The 25673-nt window shown below is 38.6% G+C and overlaps 1 protein-coding gene across 3 annotated transcripts in view; it reads right to left on the reverse strand.

Annotated features, from left to right (window-relative positions):
* epha5 (EPH receptor A5) overlaps positions 1-25673 on the reverse strand; it is a 61946-nt gene that overhangs the window by 31613 nt on the left and 4660 nt on the right. For all 3 annotated transcript variants that reach the window (XM_004538361.2, XM_004538360.3, XM_076886361.1), the window contains exons 2-5: positions 25195-25259; positions 16535-17255; positions 1426-1581; positions 971-1309 (exon numbers count right to left, since the gene is read on the reverse strand). In XM_004538361.2, the coding sequence (XP_004538418.1) occupies positions 971-1309; positions 1426-1581; positions 16535-17255; positions 25195-25259 (1281 nt within the window). The remainder of the gene's footprint in view (positions 1-970; positions 1310-1425; positions 1582-16534; positions 17256-25194; positions 25260-25673) is intronic.

Raw genomic sequence — 25673 nt, forward strand, 5'->3', positions numbered from 1 at the left:
GCTTTTTTTTCCCCCCTCTTGCCTTTTCTCCTGACAGAAGCCTTGGGGAAGAGAGTAGTAATTTTGCATTTTTCTCATTGCATTATGCTTTGCGCTACCCATTTCATTACAAGCAAATAAAACTAAAACTAACAAAAGCACATAACTCTTAACCCATAAAAAATAGGTTCCCAGTGGAGTGTGAATCCTAATCTTCATTTAAAAGGAAGCTAACAAAGCATCCAGTATTTACAGCTATGTGAAGTAGCTGGACTCTTTCATTATCCAATATGTGTTTGGCCACTTTAGTGGTTTTCATTTGGTGCTTAAGCTGACTTCATGGTTACAAAGATCTGCTAAGCTGCTCTGGCATCACACATAATGCATACTCCCAAAAATGATGAATGCTGAACATCACACCAGCCTAGGTTTTGTTTTTTTGTTCACACTTGAGCAAACATAGCCCTCACCAACCTAAAATTCAAATGTAAACTTGTATGGCATCAGCATGATCCATCACTGTTGATAGACATGCAGAATAACACCTGCTGCCACGCACGACAGCCCATACACATAACAGAGCTTTCATTATGCCACAGATTCCTGTGAATCTCATTGATGCGCCTAATTGAGAGGACCAAGCTGCTTTTTCGATGACATAGCTGGATGCAAAAACAAAAAAAAAGGCTGTCCACTGTGTCATGTTCTCTCCTTCGCTGCAGGGATAATGCATAAGTGAAAATTAATACAGCAACAGATTTGTTGGACAAATACTGTGATAATTTGATCATCTGGTGTCTTTGTTATCAAACCCAGATTGTCATGCGATGAATCTGGCATGCCAGTTGGTCTGTGGCATTTTAAATAAGCGTGGAGAAGAAGCAGTTATGACAAAACATTTGACTTTTGCTGGAGAATTCAGGATAAGTTCAAATGGAGGAGTGGACAGGTATGGTGAATGTGATGATGAGTCAAATCTGGCGGAACATACCTGCCTGATTGGTTGTCACATTAAGTGACACATACTGCTTTGCATGGCCTTTGGCTAGGTCTGACACTCCGTTGACGGCTTCCAATAAGAAGCTGTAGTTGGTGTGTGACTGCAGGTCAGCCACCATCACTGAGGTGTTCGACAGGCCAGTGCGGCGTGGCAGAAAACGTACATTGGGACCGCACTCTTCCAAGCCCCTTCCGTCTGGCAGGACCTGTCTACAGATGACGTTATATCGCACATCCTTCCTGCCACCTGTATCCATAGGAATGGACCACTCCAAGAAGACGCTGGTCTCGTTGACATTAGAAATAGCATTACGAGGAGCAGATGGAGGGCCTGAGGGAGATGAAAAGGGCTTAGAAGAAGATACAGCTAGAAATACAAAGAAGCATTTGGATAAACAAAAGCCTTGACAGTGAGCATGAGCAAATATAAAGGGGTTATATCCTCACGTGTGCACGCCATATTAGAAGGGTCAGAGTCTAGCTTAAAGTATCCGTCTTCACAGCTGCAAGCAGTGGCTCCCATCTGTCTGGCCACACTGTGAGGTGGACATTTACTACAGGCCAAAGACTCCAGCAGCGAGCGGTAAAACCCCACTTTGCAGACTGAAAGACAGGGAGGAGAGAGGATGTTTGGGGGTGGATAGGGAGATGATAAAAGTGGACATATAAATAGAAAGGAGAAAAGGGGTCACAGAGAGAGGTACAAATACAAAAAAAAGTGGGGGAGAAAAAGACATGGTTATTTCTTTTGAAAAAAAAGGAGGTCAGCATCACACTGGTAGGAAATTTTCCCTGGGTGGTTGCGGTTGTTTTGAGGTTCCTCGTCAGAGATATACAGCAGTTTCATAGTTGAAATTAAAAGAAGCATTTGGCACACTTATATTGTTTCTTTTGAAGTCTGATTTCTTCTTATATCCCTCCGGGGCTTATTTCTTTTAGTCAACCTGTATAACCTTGCTTTTCATGTTTCACTGTTTAATCAAAAAGTTTTCCTCATTGAAGGATTTCCCTTCTTGTATTATCTTCAGTTCAATGATTTATAACCAGCACCTGATTAAGTTTGGACTTGCATCTGCTTCCCAATATCGGTGCCATATGTGCAGCATTTACAAACAAATACGACAAGAACACAAACAGGCAAAATTTACTTTCCTCCCACACAAACACACACACAGACAGATCTCAGGCTGATCTAAGTGGGGCAGGTAGACGGGATGCTGATGCACTGTGAATGTTAAATGGTACTCATACATCAACAGTCTCACAAACCAGCTTAACGAGTTGGCTGTTGTCATCCAGATAAGTTCTGATAAGTGGAGTTCTATAAGTTATTGCAAAGTCAGTGGCATATTTCTATATAACTAAGCAGGACAAGGGGGAGAATTGAGGAAAAAAAGACTTGTCCTCTAAATTTAGGAGCTGGTGTTTCCCCAGTTATTGTGAAGCCCACTCAGATCACAGCTATGATTAAGAACTACATAATTAAACCTCAGGTAGGAGGACAGGAGGACAAAAACTAGGAAACGGAAACAATGCGTGATGGTTAAAAACAGAGATAAGGTGAGAAAAGGAAATGATAGGAGGAGAAAAGCCAAGCTTACAAGGATGAGACAAGGAGAAAGAAGAGAAGAAAGGACGAGACAAAGGAAGACTGGTGGGATGGTTTGTGTGTATGTCTGTGTGTGTGTGTGCGTGTGCGTGTGTGCGTGTGCGTGTGTGTGTGTGTTTCAGTCGTTAGGCAGCAGTGGCTCTGATTCACCTTGACGGAACCTTGGTCTGTTGTCATGGAACATTAGGCCTGAAAAATTCTCCCTCTGCCCTGGATCACTCTAAGTCTCACCTTTGCTTCGCGCACACACACACACACACACACACACACACGCACGCACGCACGCACGCACACATACACACACACACACGGAAACAGGCATTTTATAAAATCTGTTTGGCATTTCGAATGCCTCACATACTGTAATTATAAGTTGGGGCTCAAGATAATGTTTTTGACACATTTATGAAGCTGGCGAAGCTTCAGGACAGGATTACATCTGGTGACATTCTCTATGCTTAACTGCCTTTGTATGGCTTGTTTCATTCAGGTGTTTAAGACAGTTATTCCATGAGATACATTTTTGTGTATTTTTGTTACATGAAGCATTTTAATGTTTCAGCTTCTGTACTGATGGTTACTCCCTTACTTAATGTGCTTTGTTAGGCCAATGATGTACTACCCTCAACATGGGTGTGCGAGCCAGGGCAGTAGGACACACCTAATCTTTTTGTGAGCCTGTTACCACACACACACCTACACACTTGTGGTTGCATATAGATTTATTGCCATTGTCTGGTCTCTAGCTCTCCTTGGCTTCATCCTCCAAACCCCCATGGTCAAATCAATAAAAATGGGATGGCAGCTCATTTCACATACATAGACAAGCATATTTGTGCCCAAACAGTGAAGTAGAGTGTTGGAGAGTAGAGTCAAAGCAGAAAATAAATAAATGAAAAAAAAGAAAAGAAAAACTTCTTTAATAATTTCTGATACTACATTCAGGTATAATGCCAAGATGATGGATTATCTTTATTTATTTTTCATCTCTTTTTGATTTGGTAAGCTCTCATCATCAGGCGTGCGTGTCTGTAACTTTGTGTGCGTGTATGTGGCGCTCCCCAAAGATCACCTGTCAGTCAAACAGTATGGTGTGGGCACAGTGTGGTACTATGATGGCTCCCTACTTGGATTTCCTGTTCAACTCGTTTTGACATTCTGGATGGTTTTTTCTTTCTTTCTTCTTAATTTGTCTGTTGGCCACCGTTGTGGCCAGCTGTCACTCAAGAGAATACACACATATATGATCTCTAATTGTTGGGAAATAGTTAAACCACTCTACCATAATGAAAATCAAATAAATCATTGTTACTTTGACATTTACTGCTTATGCAAAATAAATCTATTTGTTAGCTGAAAAATAGATATATTTTTCCTATTCCACGTTTGATAGACTGATAGACTTTTGCTCCCAGTGTGGCGTCAAAGGCGAGATGATGCGCTCTGATTAAATTAAATTAATGTATGGAAATGTCTTTCCCCTGGAAGTTGTAAATGATTATGAAAATGATATAAACATTTGCAATTAAAATGTGCAAACTGGCATGAAAAAAAATCCATTGGATGCCACTTTAATAAAAGTCAATTCTAGTTGACTAATCACTACTTGTTAAGGTATTTATTATCATTAATTCTACTTCATTTCCATTTCCATTTAGGATAAATAGATTACCCATGCTCTACATGCAAATGAACAAAGAACATGCAGAGAAATTAAGTCTATAGATGCGTTTTTTGAATTGTATGAGTACAGCTGACAACATATATCATGACTACATATCAATATCACTCTCTTCACTTAATTATGTGTTAAAGGATTTGAATGCAAAGGTTTGTGAAGGTCAGAGAAGCAAACTGGAGGTTGGAAATAGGATTAAGTGCTTAAAAAGCCACAGAGAGTAAATTTAAGAACACTGAGAGCAAGAAACAGCTGAGGGGCAGCCTTAAGATCCACAGTACAACTGTCTAGATAGGACTGCATAACATGCAAGCGGTCTACATTAACTTTACATGGCAGCTTGATTACTAAAGGTTTATTAAAAAATAAGTGCTATTTTTAAGTGATTTTTTTTCACTTCATTTATTTTACATTGCATTTACTGTCTGTTTTTGACCAACTCACCTTTTGTATTTCCACAACAATAGCGAGGGACATGCAGGCAGCTGGATTCGGATGAGGTGCTTTAATTCTTTAACCATCTTAAATGCGCAAATAACCGAAAACACATATGTATACACACTAACAGACACACTTCCTGCAGTGAGATTAGTTATGGTCATGCCTGGCTGACTGAAATAGCTCATTCCTCATTGTGAATGCAACCTGACTAGACGGCGTTGGTGGTATTAATGTACGTGTGTACGAGTATGTGTTGCCCTTGGGCAAGCTGTCTTTCTGATGCCACGCAGCTCTTAATGCACAGAACAAAGGGTAATAGGTAATTAATATGCAATACACACTAATGTGCATTTGTGTGTGTTTGACTGTAAGGTTAATACGTAATTAATATGCATCATACACTGGCATCCCAGGCAATTAAGGATCCAGCGGTATCCGTTGATGCTTCTTAACGAACGTCCTCTTTAATTGGAAACATTTCACTGTAAACATGTTGATTTATATGACTGTCTGTCGTTTGGTGGGATTAGAGCGAGTAAGCGATTAAGGCAGAGAGAAGGAGACGTACTGAGATAAGGACTAAAATGAAAGAGAATTTAAAGTTAAGGACCACATACTGTGTCTGAACACTGGATTTAAATTCATTTATATGGGCTTAGAAAACTGTATGGATGCAAATATATTAAAAAAAAGATCTCTTATGTATAATTACATAGTATGTTAATGGATTATTACTGATCATACCAATGCATCAGATTGCTGGAGAACACTGCATACCGGACTACACAGTAAATTGTATATGTAGCTGTTGTAGTTGTTTTTACTGCAGTTATGTTGCACCACTGAACCACCAAACAGCCATAAAAAGATGAAATGAGGATGGAAACACAAATGGCTCACACCATTCTGTGACAACCACTTACGTTTCCATCTTTCCCGTCACTCTTCCAACAGCACACACAGTCAGCAGGACTGACCAAAAAGTAAACTTTGACTGAAGAAATCCAAATACTCACGAGGCTGAATTTCAATGCACTGCCTATATTGTTAGCAGATACTATTGTGAACTAATAAACCAGCTGAGGAAACACAGTAAATATCCTGTTCCTGTGTTTGTCCCACAGCAAACTACTGGCCTAACAATCATAAACACGTGTTTCAGGGTGTGCATGCATGAGATGTTTCATACCTTTATTATTTTTGTATTGCTGTGTTTGTGTGCCTCTGCTTGTGTGCATGTGCCAATGCATGCTCATATTTGTGCATGTTTCTATGTGAACACAAACAAAGAAGGATGATAATACCGTAATAATACACAATCGAGTGAATGGGGTTTTCCTTTCTGTTGGTTGACAGAGGAGGCCATTGTTCACAACTCATTTATTCTCACAATCAGACCACGAGCAGAAACCCAAAGGTCAAGCATCCAGGTCACAATAGCTTTCGAACCAAACCCAATGTATTGGCTCAGTAAGTGTCTAGAGAAAAAGAGTAAATATAAGAAATGTGTGATAAATCATAATATGCTGACTGGATGTCTTGGGAAAACAATTTAACTAGCCATAAAACATACTATAGTGCCCTTTCACCATTTAGCTGACATTAATTTACTTCCAAATATTAGACTCCATCAATGGACCAACAAGCATGAAGAAAAATTGCACAGATCCACAAACTAGGTGTACAAAGGTCGGGATCTCAGTTGTACAACCATGCTCTTGCAAAAAGGGGATAGGACAGTGATATGTGACGTGTATAAAATTAGGTTGTGAATTTCTTATGACTTTTAATTCACAAATTTGCATGTATGGTATAATCCACCTGACTCAACACAAAAAATAGCATGCCTGCATTGCATCATTGCTGTAGAGCTATGATGGTTTTATAAAACGGGTGAAACTCATCACCTTTCTTAAATGCATTATGGGTAATATAGTGCCAAAATGATCAGTACTAAGCTTCCACTGGCTCGGACTCTGGAGATGGCCAGGCTTTCATGGAAAGAACCTTGCTGCTGAATGAAGCATTTTATGAATATTTCAGCAACTGCAGGAATGCGTGCGTGTGTTTCTGCGTGTCTGTGTGGGTGCATGAGCGTTTGCTCTTCCATCTTTGTGAGGACAAATGGCTGGCCCATTTTCTTCAAAGAGATTTTCTTTTAGGGGTATTGTCTGAGTGAGGATGATGCATTTGTCTGTTAGTGTAACAAATGGGATTATGCAACTTGCTATGCTGGTTATGGCTCGGGTCAGAGGTATGGTAATGACAATGAGTCAATTAAGGTCTTCACAAGTATAGATAAAACCATGTGGGTGTGTATGCTTGTTAACAGGGGCAAGGGTAAAAGAGAGGAAGCTCTTCTGGGAAAGTCAGTTTACCCAACAAGCACTCAGGAAGCACTTTAGTTGTCATGACAGCATCACCACGTGGAGATGATGGGGGGAAGGGGGTGGGGAGAAAGCTGGAGAGAGAGCATGATGCAGGAGGAAAGAGTTCAATGAAAGAAGCCATTAGCAGATTCCAGTTGAGCAGGATCTAAAAGGAATAATGGTGGCTCTTTCCTTGATGAATCTAGTCAATTCATAGTTTAGGGGATGATGGTTTCCTGCCACTTGATATTTGCACTCTTTATCTTTGACTGTGATGAGGGATGGCAGAACATTTCTGTATGGGAATCTGAATACTCTAAACTCATATGACATGAATTAAAAAGACATAGATACAGGCTGGAAAGCATCTTACTTGAACTACTGGATGTTTTGGGTCCAGTGAATTCTGATCTAGTTATCAAAAATGGACAACAGAAGTTAAGAAAAATGTTGTCTGTCATCAGAATCTGGTGTAAACAACATGAAAGCACCTAAGTAAGGCCAATCCTACCATCAATGTATAAAGGGTTCTAGCTGGTGGTGGTGGATGGTGTAATGATGTGCAGGATCTTTCCTGGTTAAACTTTGGACCTGTTAGTACCAACTGAGTACAGCCTAAACGAGTATTGTTGATGACCACGTCCATCTGGTTATTACCAGTGTACTCATCTTCTGATGGCTGTTTCCAGAAGAATAACGTGCCGTGTCACAAACCTCAAATAATCTCAAACTGTCTTGAACTTGAAAATGAGTTCACTATAGTGAAATGACCTCCACGGTCACCAGATCTTAATTAAGGATACAGCAGTGATTCATATAATTGATGTGCACCAATAAATATGCATCAGCTGCATGATGCTATCATGCCAATATAGACCAAAATCTCTGAAGGATATTTCAAGCATTTGCTTGAATTTCTGTTATGAAAAATTAAGGTAGTTTTGATGCAATAGCGGGACCAACTTAGTACAAGCAATGTGTTGCTAGTAGCATTCCCTCTTCTCCTGTAGTTTTTTTTCTTATAATCTTACCACAAGAGAAAAAAAGTACTACTTGAAATGGCATGGGAGATGAAAGAAAATGTTCTCCTCTCCTTTTAGGATGTAGGTCTATGCATTACAGGGAGCGCAGAATTATTAGGCAAATGAGTATTTTGTCCACATCATCCTCTTCATGCATGTTGTCTTACTCCAAGCTGTATAGGCTTGAAAGCCTACTACCAATTAAGCATATTAGGTGATGTGCATCTCTGTAATGAGAAGGGGTGTGGTCTAATGACATCAACACCCTATATCAGGTGTGCATAATTATTAGGCAACGTCCTTTCCTTTGGCAAAATGGGTCAAAAGAAGGACTTGACAGGCTCAGAAAAGTCAAAAATAGTGAGATATCTTGCAGAGGGATGCAGCAGTCTCAAAATTGCAAAGCTTCTGAAGCGTGATCATCGAACAATCAAGCGTTTCATTCAAAATAGTCAACAAGAAGCGTGTGGAAAAACCAAGGCGCAAAATAACTGCCCATGAACTGAGAAAAGTCAAGCGTGCAGCTGCCAAGATGCCACTTGCCACCAGTTTGGCCATATTTCAGAGCTGCAACATCACTGGAGTGCCCAAAAGCACAAGGTGTGCAATACTCAGAGACATGGCCAAGGTAAGAAAGGCTGAAAGACGACCACCACTGAACAAGACACACAAGCTGAAACGTCAAGACTGGGCCAAGAAATATCTCAAGACTGGTTTTTCTAAGGTTTTATGGACTGATGAAATGAGAGTGAGTCTTGATGGGCCCGTGGCTGGATTGGTAAAGGGCAGAGAGCTCCAGTCCGACTCAGACGCCAGCAAGGTGGAGGTGGAGTACTGGTTTGGGCTGGTATCATCAAAGATGAGCTTGTGGGGCCTTTTCGGGTTGAGGATGGAGTCAAGCTCAACTCCCAGTCCTACTGCCAGTTTCTGGAAGACACCTTCTTCAAGCAGTGGTACAGGAAGAAGTCTGCATCCTTCAAGAAAAACATGATTTCCATGCAGGACAATGCTCCATCACACGCGTCCAAGTACTCCACAGCGTGGCTGGCAAGAAAGGGTATAAAAGAAGAAAAACTAATGACATGGCCACCTTGTTCACCTGATCTGAACCCCATTGAGAACCTGTGGTCCATCATCAAATGTGAGATTTACAAGGAGGGAAAACAGTACACTTCTCTGAACAGTGTCTGGGAGGCTGTGGTTGCTGCTGCACGCAATGTTGATGGTGAACAGATCAAAACACTGACAGAATCCATGGATGGCAGGCTTTTGAGTGTCCTTGCAAAGAAAGGTGGCTATATTGGTCGCTGATTTGTTTTTGTTTTGTTTTTGAATGTCAGAAATGTATATTTGTGAATGTGGAGATGTTATATTGGTTTCACTGGTAAAAATAAATAATTGAAATGGGTATATATTTGTTTTTTGTTAAGTTGCCTAATAATTATGCACAGTAATAGTCACCTGCACACACAGATATACCCCTAAAATAGCTAAAACTAAAAACAAACTAAAAACTACTTCCAAAAACATTCAGCTTTGATATTAATGAGTTTTTTGGCTTCATTGAGAACATGGTTGTTGTTCAATAATAAAATTATTCCTCAAAAATACAACTTGCCTAATAATTCTGCACTCCCTGTATATAGTGGAAAAAATGTAATGTACTGAACAATTTTGAAAATACACAGAAAAAAATAAAACACTCAGAGTATTCATGTCACACTCAGATCCTTATCGGCACATGATGGTAATTCTACTAAAATGACAGATGCTTCATGATCATGTGTGTATCTCTGTGTTATGCAAGAGACTGTAATACCCTTGTCACCACAGCATCAACCACAAGCCTCACACTGTAAGTGTGAGCTGCTTGTTCACTATCCCCATAAATCCCTAGAGGGAGAAGGCAGAAAGCTTCTTCACATTACTACGCCAGTGAGACTGTTTTTGATGGCAGCATCACGACTGTGGCCAGATCAAGTTTGACATATGCTGCAGTGACGTCTGACAGGCAGGCAAACACAGAGGAACATCAGGGGAGCCATGGCACTGAAACAAAGAATCGTCAAGGGAAATCCAACTCTACCCCTGACACTTAGACAACTATCTCCAAACAAAATATTAAAAAATGTTGAGATGTATCCTGAAGATGCAATATCCTTCCAGTCACAACCAGGTTTTTTTTCTTTATTACAAGTAATTCTGTTAATTAAGGATACCAGTAGTCACACTTGTTTTAATTTGCATCCCGTATCTGCTGTCTTTCTCCTCATCCCCTCCCCCGACATCCCTTTCTCTCTCCCCCAACATTGCTGCCCGTATTGTACCTCTAAGTCTTTCTTCTTTTGTCATGTGAAATCAGTGTAGCCCAAATCCAAACATCACAAAGGCTCAATCCTGCTTCAGTCCACCTTTTTCCCCTCATTCTGAATCCAAAGCATTTAGCTCTTTTTTTTTCAACATCCAACATCCTGGTCATCCTGAATTCCCTTTTCTCCACATTGAATCTAGCCCTTATTCTATCACTGCACGCTTCTTTCAATATTTATTGCATCATTCCACTTCATCATTTTACTCTCACATATACCATTATTCCATTATTTACTTTCAATGCAGCCAACATTCCAGTCAATCTCTAATCATTGCAGCTGTAGATGAATTTCTTCCTATATGAATTTCACTCCAAAAACAATTTATTCAAATATATTTCAGGCCTTATTCCACCATTTCAACATCTCTCATCAACAATTCAATCATGATTGTGTTTTCAAGTATGTGTCCACCATATTGGTGACTGGACTTTTGATCATCTTTCTTGGCTTTCTGTACAAGCTAAATTATACTATGGCTTACTTGTATTTTTAAAGAAAACAATACTGTTAAACACACCACACTTTTTTTGTGCTCAGTTGCAGTATCCAGATGAAATTCATAATCATGCCACACGATTCTCAACCAACCACAATTTAGTAATTCCTCGTGTTAAAAGTAACTTTTTGAAAAACTCTGTTATATTCAGAGCATTGTTTCAGTGGAATAAGTTGCCTGAGGCAATAAGAGAATTGGCTTCAATTCATAATTTTAAAAATCACCTAAAAGCCTATTTAGGCAGTTTTTAATGTATTTGTAAAAATTGTAGAGGGTAATATCACTTGTAATGGAAATTGTGTATTTTGTTTGAGTGTTTTGTTTTGGTTTTCTGCTTTTATATAATTTTTAATATTCACATGTTTACATTTCAGTATTGTAAAACTTTACTGTAGATCTAATTGTTGTAACATTTTATTTGGAGATATTTGATGGCTTGGGCCCCAGGAAGACTAGCAACCACTGTTGTGGAAGCTAATGGGGTTCCTTATAAATAAACAAATAAACAAATCTTATATAAGACTGACAGATCAATAAGTTATGCCAACATATCTACATATTTAGGTTGAGGCCGTCCAATTAGCCTCTGCAGGCCTTTGCTCTGATAGTGGTTTAGCATGGAGGCTTCTCAAACTGTTCTGATGATGTCAAACTTTCTTGGGACTTGTTCTGAAAAATAAATTCAGTTTCCATTGCCATTTCAATATGGTAATGCAGCAAGACAAGGCCATTAATGCACCAATTTAAACATTTGTTTATGTAACGTTTTCAATGTTAAACATTGTTAATGCACATCAAAAATATTTTGCTACATTGTATATTCCAATAGCCAACCGGCTCAAATGTGAGAATTTAATGCCTCCTCTTTTTTGTATGGTTACTGTCATATAAAATAGTATCTTTTGTAAACAAGACCGCAGACTCTAAGGTTGTGTAACTTTTTTGTAATTTTTGTTTTCTGACATTTTGTAGACTAAATAATTTAAATATAAATTGGGTTTATTCTTAACCCATCTGAGGGCTGAGTTGATGTAAAAAAGGAAAATGTTAATTTTACTAACCCGATTTGTGTGACATGTCCTGACAAAGCTAATATATTTGCCTTTCTATTTAGCTCTTATTTAGTTAACCCTTAATTCAAGCATTCTTCCAGTGTTTCTTTCTATTCTCTCTAGTATTCAATCAAACAGGCCTCATTTCAAAGACTAAGTCAGTCTACACCCTCTTCCTTCTTTTCTCTCTCTTCATCCATCTGCCATTTCTATCCACAGTTATCCATTCTCTATCCCCATCACCCCTGGAACAACACTCATCCATCTCTTTGTCTCCATGCCCTCACACCCTGTGGTGAGAAATCTCCAATTTATCTTGTGTCCCCTTGTTTTGCCTTCACTTCTCTCTGTACTCTTCTCATCACTCTGTCTATCCATCAAACCATCTACCCATGGATGTGCTGCCCTCCTCCCTTCAGTCCTATTAGGCTTACAAAGCTGCAGGATAGCAGCAAAAAGGCTGAATGTACATTCATATTTATTATGATATACCATATGTATGAGTATCTGACAAAATTTGTTCTTTTACAAGACATTTATTTATAGAGTGTATACATATATATATATATATGTATTTATATGTATTTTTCATTTTTTTGTGCAGAAGCAAAACAAAAAAACTGGATTTTATGATGCACGATGATGCATAATTTAATGATATTAAGTGTGCTGTCAAACGTAGCACAAAGTTGGACAGTAGCAGAATGGAACAATAAATAAACTGCAACAAATCCAGCAGTGCATGGCCACACAGTTGCTGCTCCACAGGGATGATGCACCATTTTCATAAATCCCTAAGAGCTCAGATTCTCCTTTACATGCTACAATTGTTTGGTGACTGAGTTATTTCCACAAATAGAGATGAACTTTTGAGAGAAAAGTATATGTGTGGGTGCTGTGTGTATGTATCTCCCAGATGCAGAGTAAAGACAGTTGTGTGATGTGTTGATAGTGAAAGAGGCAGATCTTTTAAACTGAGGAAAAAAGTGAGGGAAGAGTCAAAGACAGCTGCAAGAGCAGGAGAGTGCAAATGCACTGGATAGCAGAACCTGAAAAAGAAAAAAGTAGGATGGAGAAACAATGAATGATAGGCAGTCAAAGAAGAAAAAGAAGCAGACATATGAAGGGTTTAAGAAATGCAAGAGCAAAATGACCGGGTAATGGACAAACCAAGGTACAGAGAAAGACACACACCAAAGGAGTGAGAAAAAAATGGACGTGTGAATGAGATAGAGCAAGAGAGGTGAGAAAGATAAAGACAAAAAGGAGGATGAAGAGCTGTCCATAATGAGTTTTGTCCTACATTCACAAAGGCAACATTAAATCATGCTCTACTAAGCAGCACACACACTGCCAATACAGCCAGGGTTTACACATCTTCTCACTCACTGTAGTGTCCTCTGACCTTCAATCCATTGATTCACTGTCTACACATAAAATGTAGTTTTTACCAATGAGGCATCTCTCTTTAAAAAGTGCTATTCGTTTTTAATAGCACATATCCACTGAAAGAGCATACAATTAAAATTAAGGTTCTAAAAATCCAGCTCAACAGATCTGTACGACAACCATTTCTTAGCTAGAAACTACTCCTGTGCTGTCCATAAAAAGACACCAAATATGACTTCTAGCAGTATGGAGTCCAGGAATTCTTTCAGTGTCTGAAAAACAGAAATCAACACTTTACACTCCAATGTGACTGACTGAAATACACATGAAAAAGTGTTTACTAAGGCAGAGAACACATATGGTTACAAACCTGCTACTGAGGAAACCCTGCCATGTTTCTCTCTGTAGACATTTTCAAAGGGTACGTGTCACTCTAACAGTTTCATCTGTATACAAAACTGTAAAGACAAAAAACATCCCCCTGTAGCCTAATTAATAGTGAGGAATCTTTTCTACTCACTTCACTTCAGCTTGCTGTAAATATGGACTACAATTTGCGAAAAAAAAGAGATAAATGATATTACTGCGAGCTCCCGAGATTTGTTTTTATTCCAGAAGGTTTAACTAATGGCAAAAATTTGCATATCACACAACTTCATCTCCTAAGAATTCAGAACACTCCTTGGAGCTTGGAAAGACACCATGAAAACCAGGTAAACCCTGTAACTTTGTTCTGGCACAAGAAGCAGAAAGAAAGAGCCCGTGGAGGCAGTTAGCTGCAAGACAAGGCAGGGTCAGATTTTATTACAGTCACATCAAAATAACACCTCACAACCCTTTACAAAAGTGCACAAAGGGAGTGCTGCTTTTTGACTGTTCTCTTTATAGCTCAGTCTACACCACCGAAGTACCGTTTTAATCTTTTGTGCTGTCCAGGCAAGCTTCATGCATTTGCAAATCCCTTTGCAGTTATATGCTTGCCAAGCCATTTTGGGTGGAAACCTTTTGGAATTCATAGATTTCTTTCTTTCTTTCTTTTTTTTTTTGTATTTTAATACTCTGTAATGATGTCACTGTCCTGTTACTTTAAAAAAGTCATCAAAAAAGTTTTCCTTTGTTTTGCATTTTGTTTTACTTGCAGAATGATGAATGTGAATATGCATAGCATGTAGAGAAAGTGCACAAGGCTACAGAAGTTTGGGAGCTTCCCTCCAGCATAAGGTGCAGCAAAGTACTTTGATGACAAACCCTTTGTAGCCAGGCCTCGTACCAGAGACCTCACAAGACAAAAAAAGTACAAGCTCATGTTTGGTGAGGGCCCGTTTAGCCCAAGGCTTATAATGTTTCTTTCTTAGTTTAGCATGTTAGCATGCTAATATTTGCCTATAGACGGTACTAAGGAATCAAGACTACACCACTCAGCAGATCCTGAGTCAAGTCTTCACATCATTATTTAACAATCCATCAAGTTTTTAGAACCGACTTGAATGCCAACAGCAGCATTGTTAGCATGCAAAAACACAGCTGCAGTCTGTTTAATAAACTAAAAGCGTTAGCGTGACCAACAACGAAAACAGAAGTAAATGTGCAAGTAGGTGTTAAAAAATTTAAGTCCTTGAGTCAAGCATCAAAACATGTAAAATATGTTAACGAGGCACAAGAAGTCACAAAAAGTCTGCGTCATTTTTCAGCGAAACTGCTGTACTTACAGTGTACAGTAATTTTGAATATTCTCCAGGCTTCAGCTGACACAAGTGGTCAAATCAAAAGTTATCAAATGGCAGAAGTCTGTAAAGCATAATTAGCTGTGTATAATTAGGTGGCAAGCTAATGAGTGGTAATCACAGTACTGTAGAGCCATTCTTTTATCTTTTGCATGTGCATTCCAGTCAGTATTCATGCAGTAGTACACAGCAGTATAGCTTCAAAGATGATCCTTTTATTTTAATAATACTGAGACAGTAATTGGTTCTTAATATTCATGATCACAAAAATGCTGTTCTGGAACTTTTTTTTTTTTTTTGCCTTCTCAGCCTGTAACCGTAACAGTAGTCTGGCTGTCTGTACAGTCTGTGGGAGAATGACTTCAGGCAGGCCAGTGGTCTACTGACAGCTATTTCCTAATGATCTCCCCACAGATATTTCATATCTGACAAAGTGAAGCTACTGTAGAGCTACTGGAGAGATGGTTCACTTTTTTACCATTTGATTATTGAGAACTAATCAAAGCTTAGTTGTCTTTTGGTTCTGAAAGAAAAAAAACCCTACTATTAGACCTCTTTCACATATTGTCATCTGCCAATCACCCTCCTTTAACATTCAATCCAGTTTCCACATGCACATATCTAAATCAGAAAAGCTAAAGAATAAAACTTCCACATCAGTAGCTCACAAACAAATCATGTATTTAATCACTAGAGACTGGTACTTACTTGGGAGAAGACTGTGTGAAAATAAAAAGCACAAAGAGTGACCAAATCACACATTTCACTTTACTGTATCACATAGCGTCGTGCCATTGTAACGAATGTTCTCTGAAATTTCTTCTTCTTAAAGTCCACCATGCCGTTCAAAGCTACTCTCAGTTGCATAAGTGGAGTTTAGCGTGCAAATAATTGAGTAATTTAAAGGCAGCGTAGGGGAAGACTGAAGAGGTTGAAAGGAGAGAAAAATACATAGACCCTAGGTACCCATGGAAATAGCAGTTAAGGTCAGTGGTGGGAATGTTTGGGCACGAGCTGGAGCAGAACAGTATGAGAGCAGCAAAGTGCTGCAGGCCACAGGGGAATACCCTCCACTAAGCTAGAAAGAAACACTCACAGACTCACGCAGCAACAGCGTAAGAAGCACTCTTGCTAAAAGAATAAACAGATCCATGCACACACTCAAGCACACTATACTAAAAATAAACATGTGCATGGATATGAAAATACACACAGGATGAAGACAGCAACCAAAACAAACAAACATGTATGTGCACCCACAGCCCTAAAAAGGTAACAAAATAATGTGATGACTAGACAGATTAAGAAACTGGATCTTTAACTTCAATTAATCATCTTAAAAGCTGCTGATTTATTCAAAATGATCTTATTAGCTCAATTTCACAACAAACTTTACCCTCTCACCTTGACAAGATCCGTTGATTTCCTCAAATCCCGGCTGGCAAACACACTTCCCAATGGGCACCAGCCACTCTCCCTCTGTGCTGCAATGCATCCTGGGAGGCTCGTATAAAGGCAGGGAGTTATTGACACAGCGGCCCACTACCTCTACCAGCTGTGAGGCTTCTGAGCCTGGGATTGTGTCAGGGAACTCAGCCAAGCTCTTCACCAAGAATGGGCAGCGTTTGTAGAAAACCCTCACTGAGACTAAAGCAATGCAGGCCCCTAAATCCTGAAATGCCAAGTAGAAGCCTTTCCGGGTCAGAGGACCTAAATCGCGGACTTCAGTGTTAAGCTTCATCACACGATCCCCAAGGTCCAGCTCAGTGAAGCTCTCATCAGCTGCTATGGTATCAATTTTGATGTACCTGCTCTCCTTCATTGCCCTGTCTTCCTCTTCTGTCATCCCGGTACCATCTCTCATCTCTCCTTCCTCCATCTCTTCTTCGTCCCCATCTGTTTCATAGTAATACATATTAAAAGTCTCCTTGCAGGTCCCGACACCCCCTGGCAGGCTGTTGCAGTCTCTCAGGGTGAACTTGAGCTCAATAAATACCCGCTGGGCACCCTCAGTCAGGATCCAGTTGGTGTGGAGCCAGTTGTTCTGGTTTTGCTCCATCACACGGCATACTTGGTAGGTGTGGATGGGAGCATAGTTCTCGTCTACTTCCCCAATCTCCTCCCACTGAAAAAGAAAAAAAAACCCCAAAATATTAGTGGAAAGACCTTGTTCCTTTCAAATGATTAAATGCTTAATATTCCCATGCACATCCTGCATTCAAAACATCACTAAAGTCAATTTTACAACATGCTTAAAGTACAGAAAAATGTTTTGATGAAATGGCTTTAAATTTGTTATATACAAGAATATTTAGTAGCTAATGCATCAATGTGTGAATATTACTTTACTATGGTCACTGCTTGAACCTCCAAAGAGTCACAACATCAATTTAATAGGTGTGTGGGGATAATCGTATTTTAAAACTCAAATTTATATCGGTAGTTTTTAGCATTCTGATTTTTTAAATTAATCCATTAACAGTTACCAACAGTCAGCCCAACTACAGTTTAGTCTTAAACTTAATATTAATATTAATAATGTACCATCTTATTCTAAAAATGTAAGAGTGTAACACACAGTACAATATTACCAAAATGTATAAAGTATAAAACACATTTTTTTTTCAAAACCATAAGTCATCCTTAGTAACACACTTACAGTATTACATCATAACATTTTCAGTCTACTAGGACAAACTTGTCTAATTAAGCATGCTTATAATTCTACATATAACAATGAAGTAAACAGTAAATTCTAGTATGTTGCCTGTATTGTTTAAAAATGTGAAATTATACTCATACAGAGAATCTGACACCGTGGTAATACTTTAAGAATGAGCAACAGAAATGCTTTTCTGAAAGGATTAACGCTGGTGTGGAAATTTTAACGGTGTGTTTGTGTGTGTGTGCATGCATGTTAGTGTGTGTGTGTCAAGGTATAGATAGCAAAATAATCCTCATCACTTCCACCTCATTTCCTCCTACTGCAATAGAGAGAAAGGAATGAGATCGTGTTAAAGGGTACATATGCATTTACCATGAGTGAGGGGTGGCGTTCTTGTCAGCAAAAAAAAAAAAAAAGAGGATTTAACCTGCACCTGTGTGTTCATCTGTAGCACCATATCTCTAAAGGAGAATGTGTGTGTCTGTGTGAATCCATTTCTGCATGTGCATATATGCAAATTACCTTGTCAGCATTCAAGTGTGTGTGAGCATATGCATCCATGCATGTGTGCGTGTGTCAGACAGCAGCATTAATTCCCTCTGCAGGTCTCGTGGGAGATGGCTATTATCTGCATCACTAGCCCTCTCTCATGACTAATATAGGCGCTTCATCATGTCACTGTAATATGGCCAGAGGGACCAGACTATGATCTGGTGTTATGGCTTAATAGCCCATATTAATCAATCCTTGCTGATCCATTGTATACAACCCTCTGTCTTTATCTTTTCGCTCTCTTCTCCCTGTCTCGTTCTCCAGCTGTCTTTTTTTTTTACACTTTCCCTGATTAAGTGTGTCTCTTTTGTTTTGTCTCTTTTGTTTTCTGATTGTAATTATTCAGTTTCAGAATCATTTGATAATGGATGCAGACATTTAAGTATTTATAGATATTGTGTGCACACGCAGTGTGTTAATAGTCTTGCACCTTTATCTTTGTAACAAGCAATTTCACTTTTAGTCTTCCTGAAATTGTTGGAAAGCGAATCATCTTATGCGATTTACTAAAACGCTGTTTGAGGATTTAAACTTTGTTCCTGAGTTCGGCTTAGACCTAGGTCTTGATTGGTGGTTTGAGTGTATTATGCTAATGAGGGTCTTCACATATATGGAGTGCAAACTATTCAAAGATATCTGTTTTTAATTGTGTGCCAGTCCCCATCTCCACCAGACCTCAGCCCAGTCAGTCCCAGTACAGACATTAAGCCTCTTACTTGTTAGATCGCACAGATCCACAAGCCTGCTCTGAGATTTACACAGCTTAACACATACACACACACACAGAGCCACACAGCGTCATTATTGGTATCCCAGCGGGGAGTTGAACAGACGACCTCCTCTCACTCTGCCTTGAACAAATTGGTTCGGCATGTGTGCTTGGAAGTGGTGTTGCCATTGTTGCAATTGGGAGTCCTCCCACTTTGTAGCTCAACTGTATTTATAGAGTTTAATTACTAATGTAAATAGGATATGATACTTGAGCTAACACTTTAAAGTGAATAATCAAACAATTATTTAGCATAACCCATTTACAAGCAAACAGCCACTAAAATGAGTAACAAAATGTTACCAAGGTTCATCCTTTGGCTTTCCAAAAAATGCCGCTGATGTAGAAACAGACTGCTCTAAGACTTTTTAGTTGCACCTACTGGAGGAACACACTTTGATCTGTGCACAGAACAGCACAGCAGTAAGGTTGCAGTTGCAGAACCACATTCATAATGTGAGGGAATGTATTGAAACAGTCAGTCTAAAAGTTAATCACACAATAAACTCACCTAATGCTAGATCTATTTCAACTTTACTTTCTTCCTTCTCAATCACTCCAGAAATAACCTCTCGATTCAGTGCATAGACCTAACTTTGTGTGCAGACTGCCTCTTCATGATGTGAAAGGGGAATGATTTTCTATCCCCACCGACAGTAAACTAGTGGATTTACCAGGTCATGTTTTTCAGAAGACTTAGACAATATCCTAGTACCTCAGAAACAACTGTGACCAATTACATCAATCAGGACAACTTTATGTTACATTGGTTTTCAATCTATTTTCACAAAGCTAATGGTAAGCTAACAACAATATATTTTGTCAAGCAGCAGGGTTTTGAGAAGCACATATATGTCATTACTTTGTCACACTAAAGCACAACTATCTGCATGACTTGGAATTTTTTTTGCCAATTTGGAAAAGCTGCTATTCCTGTAGGAGTGCAAATGGTCCCAACACTCAGTCTAAAGAGATTAAGATCTCTTTCATTTGTGTGTCATTTCATCTCCACTTTGCTCCAAACTAAAAAAAAAACCAACTCCCCTATAGGCATCCTTCTAGCTCCTCATTAGTGTGTGTGTTTAGTTTTGGGGGTTTTTGGACTGTTATATGTGTATTTTTGTGTGTCACATCTAGTCTGAAGACCCCCTGTGGTTGTGCTGAGTGCCTTTCCGGCTGCAAGTCTACAACGCTGTAACCAACTTATTATTATCACCCATTACTGCTGACCATCATGACACTGTAATAGAACTGGCCCTTTTTCTTCTTAACACTACCAGTGCCACTACTCCCCACACACACACACACACACACACACACACACACACACACACACACACACACACACACACACACACACACACACACACCACCTCTTTCCATCTATGGCCTCCTCTCTCATTCCCCTGATTTATTTTTTTTCACCCATGTCTATCATCGTTTTCCCTTTGTGTCCTTTATTCTTACTTTAATTATACAATCTTAAAGTCTAACAAAGTGAATGCAGGTTGCCTTCTTCCTCCTCTGACTTCTCATCTTCCAATATTTCCCTGATTTCAGTTAACCTCTCTAATTTTTTCAAACTACTTTGTCTTTCTTGCAACACTGCAACACTTATTTGGCTTCCCCATTCACTTCAACTTGTCCGCTTTCTTTTCTTTCTAACTCACCTTGTCTTCCTTTCATCTTTCTACTGTAACTGGAAAGAAAATCAGCTAAATAGTATATAATCTGCTGCACAAAACAAGCCTGCTGTAAGCTGTCATTGGGATATCATTTAGCATCTGTGCTCAGCCACAGTTCTTGAAGTCTGTTCGGTACTTTTGGCGTTAGCCTGTCTTTATCTTCGGTCAATTGAGCACAGTGACTCAGTGGATACAGCTGATGAAAAAGAGCTCTCTAACTGGCTGTTCAGCCAAGGGAATCAGTGATTACATCAATTTAGTCTGGTTTTGCTTTTTTTAAATTTCACCTCATAAATGAAACTGTATGGTAGAGTTGAATGACTCTCTGATTACCTAATCAGTGAGCAGTTAAACGTAAAAGATTAATTGTACAGTGTGTTGTTAGAAACTGAAAAGTTCTGAATCATGAACTTCAGAGTGCCAAGTACTGAAGCTGTTTATAATTTCATAAGACTGCAAAACACATAAACAAATGAAGTATTTTGTCACTATAACAAGCCAATTATAAAAGGTATCAGTAATTTTGGGTGTAATAAATATACTTAAATAGCAGTTAATTATGTCGAGGATACCACAAATATCTTGGCCAGTTTCTCTAATTATTATGTGCCAAAGTTACAGTCCTATTCAAAAGTCTGAAACCACCCCTCCTGCCTTTATATTTTGCTTCCAAGGAGTCTGAGGTTCTTGTAATTTTTTTAAAGTGGTCTTGAGCAATTGTTCTCCAGGCTTTCTGAAAGTTTTTATTTGGAAAATGGATACCTTTTCACACATTTTCAGTCCAGTTCTTGTATTTAACCACTGTCAGAGATTTTTTTTTGTTGTTGGTTTTTTTTAGCCACTTAAATCTCACCTATGAATCATTCAGGCAAAAAAGGTCCCTATCTGGAGGAATAGACCAGTGTTTTGTCCACACATAACAGATCATTTAGCAAAGAATTAACTTTAAATTCTACCTTTAGACACTTTCTTACAAGCACCCTGTTGCAAAAACACACAAATTTCTAATTTATTTAGTTAAAGCTATGAAAAATGTCAACAATAACACAGTCTGACAGGCATAAAATAGTAACAGTAAAACAAGAACTAGAGGAAACAACAGCAGATGAACAGTATTTGAAAGTCCTTAAGAAATATGGAACAAGGCCCTTCCCGGGGGTGGCTGTAGAGAAGCCATTCTTAAGGAAGGGAAACAGGGAGAAATGGTTGAAGAATGCTAAATTACAAAGGAACTGGGCTGAATTACGTAGAAATGGGTCTGATGGAGTGATGAATCCAAATTATAAAAAAATGACTCAAATCACAGTCAACACGTAAGAACGAGGTCAGAAGAGAGGTACAACAGTGAGTGTCTAACATGGTGGAAGCTCTGTCATAGTTTGAGGCTGCATTTCTGCCAGCGGTGTTGGAGATCTTGTCAAAATTGTGTGGAATTATCAACAAAGAAATATCAATACTATCTGGAAAGCATGAGAGGACTTTTAAAATGTCCTTCAAGAACCCAGAAGAACTATTCTTGCAGACTACTTAAAGAAATTACAAGGGAACTTGCCTGAGGCTGTATTGAAGAATAAAGGTGGTCATACTAAATATTGACTTTCCAGCTCATTAGAATTGTACAAACTCTGCTTTTGCATTATATATAATGCATGTATGTTTGCACATTTCAATAAAACCCTGCACACACTCCCCATTTTCCTAGCAAAACATAAAGAATTGGTGGCCCAAGATATTTGAACAGCACTGTGCGTGGTGGTCTTTTTTTATGTAGAGCACATAACTAGAATTTATTATATGACCCTAAACATCTAAACATAATTAATTAAACATAAAAGTCATATCCAAACTATCAGTAAATGCTCCTCCACTGGCAATAGGGAGATATACAGTTGATATCAACATTGAAAAAAAGTTCAAATGTTGATGAATCAAAACTCCTCCATGTTTAGCCTCAATTACGACAGCATTTCTTGCTCAGTCTTTTCATGTGCAAACAATTGTCAGTCTCTGGTGCTGAAAAATGAAACCAAATAGTGCAGTTTCTTCACTGGCCAGATGAGGCTTGGCCTCAAGTCAATCCTAATAGAACTTAGGGTAAAATAAGCAGAAAAAAGTAGCATGTTTACAGCCTGTTTTAAAAAGCTGTTTTGGTCTTTCCCCCATTCACATGAACACACAACACCACAACAAGTTCAATAATTGCCTTATCATCCGCTCTCTACCTATGATTACATCCCAGTGAAAATAAAGCTACTATATTTTACCTTTTAGATTTCCAATTTCCAATTGCTATTGTCCTTATTTCGGGAACTTTCTCCTCTATCAAAAATAGTTTAAGATGAAAGCATTCTGTTCTCGAGATCAAAGAAATACTGGTTTCTCATGCTTCTCATGCATATCTTCATCTGGAAAAATCCCATTTTATCGTTCTATATATCCAGTTCTCCCTACTTCTCTTTCCATATTGCCAGAATAAAGATCCAAGTCTCAATAAACAAAAATAACTCTGGGTACCAGCCAGCGAGGCCTGGTGATTTTTTTCCCACTTAGACTTCCAAATTAGATTAGAAACAGCAACTTCCAGAGGTCTTTTTAAACTTCGGTTAATGTTGAGCTTGTGTATAGAGAAAAGATGTGGATAAAGAAGCGAAGAAACAACAACTCTAAACAACAAAGTTCAAGGAACTCATCGTAAACACAAACCAGCTTTTAGAAACAGGATTTTATAACACAGTATTCATGATTTTCCACTCCAAGTATCCAATTTCAAGCTACCATGTAAATCACTAGAGTGTTTCACTCTCCTACTTCAAGACATTTATCTGTTACAGTAATTATGCTGTGTTTGGTGTTACTGCATTCTCTGAAATCTGTCCAAGTTTTTTAAGGTCATCCATCACATTTTAAGACACATTTAAAGCTCTTATTTTAATCCCTTTTGTTTAAATTCAAGTTTAAAAAACTGTCAAATCTTTACTTTAAAAAAAAAAACAATGCCAAAGGAAGCAAAGAGAAGAGTAAGAGTCAAAGGCAAGTAGAGGACAAGAATAAGAAGAAATTGGAGATGAGGAGTCTTGCACATGTTCAGGGACATGGAAGAATGGAAGTAAAGGCAATGATGGGGATGAAGGGAAGAGGAGAAAACCAGGAATAAATCAAGCCATCTGGAACATGAGACTTAAAAAAAATCATTAAATAAATAACTTTCGTGCCTTTTCAAGTACTTATTTAGCCAAAATTTGAAGTGTGAAAGTGTGTGCTTGTGTGAAAAAAAGTCCAAGACTGCAAATAGTGTGCTGTTGTACCAACACTGAACACGTTATAATGGCCAACTGGGAAATAAAGACATGTTTGGTGTGTCTTTGTTAGACAACCCCCCAAAACGAGTCGTCTTAAAAAGCAGCTGAATATAAACATAACAACTAATTAAGACATCGTTAAGGGATCCTTGGATTGTCTAATGAAGTCCTTTATTTCCTCTCTCCATCTCCCCTAAACGTAGTTATTTATGCAGCTGTACTGTTAAAAACCCGCACGCCATAATGAAATCTTCATTAATATGATTGCACATACGGCTGCTTTTGTCAGCACTATCTTTCCCATCTACATACCGCCACAGAGTGGGCTGTGATTTGAATACTCAAAGCTAAGAAAATGCTATGGTCAGCACTATTGGTACGGTGTGTATAGCTGCATCTTTTCAGAGAAGATTTGCCAGTAGGAGATTTTTAATGTGGATCAAATCGATGCACAAAACATTTCTGTTTAAATAAGCCACGGCACTGTAAACCCCCAGATGTTCCACACTTCCATTTTTCACGTAAGTATGACAGACTCAGTTGTAGCTTAATGTCTGATGTTCTAAGGTAGTATTGAAAATCGAAAAGACATTAATCATTTTTAAAGCACCATTTTTCCTCATTAAAATACACTATATAATACCATGAAATAACAATTTAGTAAGTCTAGTAAGTCATTCTCTAATTAGCCTTCACCTTGGGAATACTTGGAAATGGAAAGTCAACTCCTGGCTTGAGAATAAAATATTCCATGGTGACTTTCGATATATTATTCATGAATTCAATTTACCCTGATAATGAACTGAAAGTTCTTGGAAATAAAATGATCTTTCACCTTGATAAAACAAAAGAATAACTTACAGTATGCTTCAGTGTAAACTATAATTATAAGTGTCTTTTGATTTACACACAAATGAGTTTACTTTCCTAATGGGTAAGAAAAAAAAGATCACTAATCATGAATCAAAAACATCATAATTGCTAACAGCTGACTGCAGCATCTGTAAAAATGGAGATTTAGTATTTGCCTAATCTCACCCACACTTTTATAAATCAACACCTTTTCGATACATCTTAGAAAGAGGTATACTCACCCCATTCTTAGGGTAGGCCACCCATCCCAGGTCTCCCATCACAGAGCGGGAATCCAGCAGGTTCACTGTTGAAGGTTGGGAATACAAAGAATTGTTAGTAAAGATGAGCAACAAGCTGATTCATTAGAAATGCAAAAGGAAGAAGAAATATAAATCCTCACTTTGTTTACCCCTCCCTTATTATACCAAGTCACCAAGATAAAATGATTTACACATATTCAGCTAATGAAGGCCAGGGCTTGCTGCATCACAAAGCCTGATTGGTGAATAGACTCAACTGGATGTGCTAAGAACTGATGACACCTTAGTCACAAAGAAATGCTTAAGAAAATAGAAGCCAGACATTATACCTATTACAGATTCATTCATCAGAGCAAATATTTGCCCATGTCAAAGGATTTCTATCCACATTCATTTGTCAAAAATAATTCCACATATAAAATCTATTGAATTAGAATGTGTGCGTGAATGAGAATGTG

The sequence above is a fragment of the Maylandia zebra genome, linkage group LG7 (genome assembly GCF_041146795.1).
Source record: "Maylandia zebra isolate NMK-2024a linkage group LG7, Mzebra_GT3a, whole genome shotgun sequence".
NCBI lineage: Eukaryota > Metazoa > Chordata > Actinopteri > Cichliformes > Cichlidae > Maylandia > Maylandia zebra.